General features: G+C 41.8%; 1 protein-coding gene across 1 annotated transcript; it reads right to left on the bottom strand.

Annotated features, from left to right (window-relative positions):
- Positions 1-392: 392 nt before the first annotated feature.
- Positions 393-4,616, bottom strand: LOC308088023 (cytosolic 5'-nucleotidase 1A-like; the record flags this gene model as incomplete). The annotated part of the gene is made up of 3 exons (XM_080432342.1): positions 393-440; positions 776-1,781; positions 4,612-4,616. The coding sequence occupies 3 exons, from the start codon at positions 4,614-4,616 to the stop codon at positions 393-395; spliced, it is 1,059 nt and encodes a 352-aa protein (XP_080288468.1).
- Between the last annotated feature and the right edge of the window lie 94 nt (positions 4,617-4,710).

Genomic DNA, 4,710 nt, shown 5'->3' with positions numbered 1-4,710 from the left:
GGGCTGCTGCTTTGGGTGCCCTAAGGTTAATTGCTTTGTACCGCCCTAAAAAAAATGCAAATGAAAAAACACAAATATTTATAAGTGCAACCTCTCCATTGTTATTCATTTTCATAAATGATGTTAGCTATTGTTTGTGCAATAGTTTTTGTGGCACGGCAGACTTCATCTGGTCTATGACGTCACTCATCTCCATATCTGGCCAGCTTTCAGCTCGATTTGACTGCCAGTGACTTCCAGTACTACATTTAAGTTTAAAAAAGCAAAACAAAAAAGAAAAAGAAACAATTAACAGCATGTGAACAAAAATTAGTGGAGGTACTTCCTTGGCCTACTGGCAGTGCACAAGGAATTTGGCATAGATCGTTTTGTGAGATTAGCCCTGGACACACTCAACGTGACTTACAGATCAGATCGTCTTCTACATGTAGACGGCTCGCCTTTGAGGAACCACAACAAGTGAAAGCATATAACTCCATATTTCATGTTTCAGTTTTAAACAAAGTCTGTTTCTTTTAACCTTCTTAAATATCAAAGTAGAAAAGTGCTAAAATGGCAACAAAAACAGCCCATTGAAGGGCAATGTTAAAGATTTCTAAGATCCTTTTCCAAGTACCATGATTCCTCGACAGTGGTGTTCTCAGCTACCACGTAATCCCTGTGCATTTACATTTCCCAGTGAAAGATCACTCCTCCTTCTTTGGCTGCTCAATGAGGTTCCCCATTCTGCAATTTGCAATCTGTCCAATCCCAGCGTAGTAAAGGGTTCGGGTACCTTGGCACCCCGAATGTGGAACATTTGGTCATCGAAGTAGATGTGGGGTTTTATGTTCTGAAGGAGCACTCCCTTCGGGGCCCCACCCGTGAAGAGAGCCAAGTCGATCTGCACGCCCCAGCTTTGCAGTGTTTTCAGGACACGTTTCCCCGAGCTGGAGGCACTGCAGCCTGTGACCAGGAAGGTGCGGATGGGACAGGCTTCACGCTCGTCCTTGGCATAGAACCTCTTCTGGAGTTTCCCCAGGGCGTCCAGAAAACCCATCAGGGGACTCTGGGCAAGTGGCATGTTCTCGCTTTCATTCTTGTGCAAACCTGCTTGTCTCGGAGTGATCTCAGAATCATCTAAGAGTAAAGCATCTCCGTCAAAGGCCACTCTCAGCTGGGTGTCGTCACTCAAATCAAACTCAGTGTTATGACACACGACTGTGGCAGCGGCAATGCCCTCTTTAATAGCCTCAGTGACTTTCTCTGGGTCCTTGGAGAGGTAAAGGTTGGTATTGTAAGCCTTCAGGTAGTCAATAGTATTCTGCCCTCCAGTCATGCAGATTCTCTCGATGGCCAAATTGTAATGACTAATACTGTTGATGAATCGGACTCCCACTTGGGAATAGCTGCTAGTCATGAGGACGATGTCAAACAGCTCTTCACTGTCTGGGTAGATCTCCCTAAGCCGTACGTTGACTGACATCAATGCCTTGACGAATGGAAAAGCATCCCCTGGCAATAAAGGCTTCTCTTCGTGCTCCACCTGATAGTCTAAGTATCTCTCCAGCCCTTCCATCTCATAAACCCTGCTCTCTGCCTCCATGTTGAACAGGATTTGAGGGGAGATGGATATAGTAACAGCATGGTGCGGGTTGGGTGGCAGCGGGAGTTTTGTTTTGAGGGTATCGAAGAAGGCTTTTGCCGCGTGCCATTCTTGGTCCTCCTCATTTGTTTGAAGGTATTGTAGACCAATCTTTCCAATCTTCGAATCCGTTGCAAGTGCCGTGCCAGGTTGGACACTGCTTAGCAACAGATTGCTAATTGTATCCGTAGAAAGTGCAGTGCCAGGTTTGGACAATGCTTGGACAATGCTTAGCAAAACCTAGCAAAACTCACGTGGTACGTAATGCTGTGTTCTTTGACTGCAGGCTGTAAGCTCGGGGGCTGTATATAAACAGATAATTTGTGATGTATAATGTTACGTCACCGGCAGTGGTGGACAGTTACTGTACAAAGTACATTTACTTGAGTGCTGTACTTTAGTATATATTTTTAGTATCTGTATTCTAATTGAGTATTGTATCTTTGGATTTGACACTACATTACTACATTACCGCTTAAACCCATTTAACCCACTTAAACACCATTTAAAATATTGTGATAATAATAGATTTACAAGCTCAAATTACTATTGAAACCTCAGTCTAAGTTGTTTAACTGGATCATTTGAGTTTTCATCACTGCCAGAAATAATTGGACTGGAAGTTCATTAATTAACTAGCAAGGATTATTTCCACATCACACTTGTAATCCGGATTGGAAGGTCTCAAACAGATTGTTGTGCTGTGAGTGGTGTGAAAATGAAGTGGAAACCGAACTACACTTCCTAACCGTCTGTCCATTGATTGTACCAAGACATCAGAGACACATACTTCCCACAGATTACAACCACACACGGAGATTTTGAAAACATGACCAATGACAAAAAACTCCCATATCTGCTGGGCGAAGTACAACAATGTGCAAACACAGCAGCAAGATTCGTGAGTTGCTGTGATAGGAGAAGGATATCAAACGGAACACAACCACCCTAAAGACTAATCATTGTGTATATTCCTGCACTATACCTGCACCCAGTGATCTTGGTACATAGAAATTGATCTATTGAAGATTCTGTCTTTCAAATGTACATATTTTTTGTTTTGATTGTATTGCTGTATTGTTGTATTGTGCTTTCTGCTTTGGCAATGTAAACGCATGTTTTCTCATGCCAATAAAGCCCTTTGAATTGAATTGAAATTGAGTGGTCAATGAGCTGTGTGGAGATAATTTCTTCTAGCGGTTTGGACAGAAAGGTCAGTTTTGAGATGGGTCAATAATTACTAGGAAGACCAGGTTTTTTTAAGAAGGGGGTGAACTAGGGCATGTTTAAATGAGGATGGAAAGAAACCAGAAACTATGGAGTTGTTCATTATAGAGAGGATAGTGGGAGCAAGTGAATCAGAGATCTCCTTAGGAAAGATGTGGGAATTATGTCGAGTTGGGAGGATGAGGATTAGTGAAATAGTGTTGATGATAAGTGGAACAGTAGTGGGTTCAAATTGATTAAGTGGAAATGGAGTATTGGGTGGGATTGAATGATCAGGAATGGAAGATGGTATTTGGAGCCGAATGGTTTGAATCTTGTTTATGAAAAATTTTCCGGAAATCTTCCGTAGATGTGTAATAGCTGGGGGTGAAATGACTGATTGTTGATTATTTTGAATAGGGTCCTGGGGTTATTGCTGTTATTGGAGATGATGTTTGAGTAGTAATTAGATTTGGTTTGTTTTACAGCCAGATGATATCTCACTATCAGCTCCTGAAGCAACCTGTGCGTGTTTCGCCCCTAGACTATGGAGCAATCTCCCCTTGGACCTACTGTAAGAGCTTTGTCTTCTGTTGACATTTTGAGTAAAAGTACAAAAGTATGGCATCAAATACTTAAAGTACCAGAAGTAAAACTACTCATTATGCAGAATGTCCCGTTTCACAAGCTATCATTATGTATAAAATGTATTAACATCTTTTGAAAATAGCCGATCTACAAGCTTACAACACGTCCTTCCGTTGACCCTGAAACGTCTTCTAGAATGGATGCTCCCTTCACAGTTGGTGAAATTTTAAGTGCTCTAATGTCGGTGCAGAGTGAGGAAATGCACTCTTTTCATAAAGGCAAACGTTTATTTGATATATTATATTTGATGTAATTTCTGTTGACTAACTGTGTGGTCCCTTAAGAGTCTCCATCTAACTAAGGGTGGTGAGTGATGTTTCAGTTGAGCAGGGAACAAGATGACACCAGGCGGTATCACATGACAAGTTCTGAAGTTGAATACACACATAGAGAAATATATACAGTATTGGACAGTGGAGTGGACACATGACCTGATCAGAAGATATGAAACGAGGACAAGAACAGAATGGATAGGAATAGAACATGCATCTCGTATCATTGTGCACAGACGTCAGTCTAATAAAGTAGTTGATGGTCATCGTATCACGGGTATCAACTATGCTTACGTGATTCACCACATGTGTGCGCTGGGTCAAGCAGATAAAGGTCATAATTCATGACAATATTCACCATCTTGGAGCTAATCTCGTAAACTGCAGGACCGATCACAATTTTCTTTTGCACACTGCCAGTAGGGGCTAAATGGGACTCGGATTGGGTTGAAACCTTGCCCAAATATTGTATCATGTCATTCATGTCTTGAGACTGACATCAGTCTGGCCACAGTAATACTAATGAGTAGTATTACTTTGGGTACATAAAGTATATTCTGATGCCAATACTTGTGTACTTTAGGACATTTACTTGTAATATTTCTACATTGTGGTATTGCTGCTTTTATTTAAGTAAAATAATTGGAGTACCTCTTCCACCACTGATGTTATGTGTTGTACAATGGAAACTCTTAACTCTGTAATGGGCACAGCTGGTGACGACATTGCACGTCACAAATTATCGGTATATAGCCCCCACCCACCCCCACATCACAGCTTGCGGAAGGATAACACGAGAAAAGAGTATCAACTCAGAAGAAGAACTAACTGATAAAAGCAATGGAAATGTACTGGGATTACGCCATGATGACTAGTCAGAACGGCACGGTCAAGGAGGCACTGGAGTTGGAGAGTAAGATGGAGGAAGAGGAGAAGATCCTGGAGGAGGGGAAGCGACTG

This window comes from Gymnoscopelus braueri, assembly GCF_963280865.1.
Source record: "Gymnoscopelus braueri genome assembly, chromosome: 1".
Classification (NCBI taxonomy): domain Eukaryota; kingdom Metazoa; phylum Chordata; class Actinopteri; order Myctophiformes; family Myctophidae; genus Gymnoscopelus; species Gymnoscopelus braueri.
This window is presented reverse-complemented; position numbering and strand designations above follow the sequence as displayed.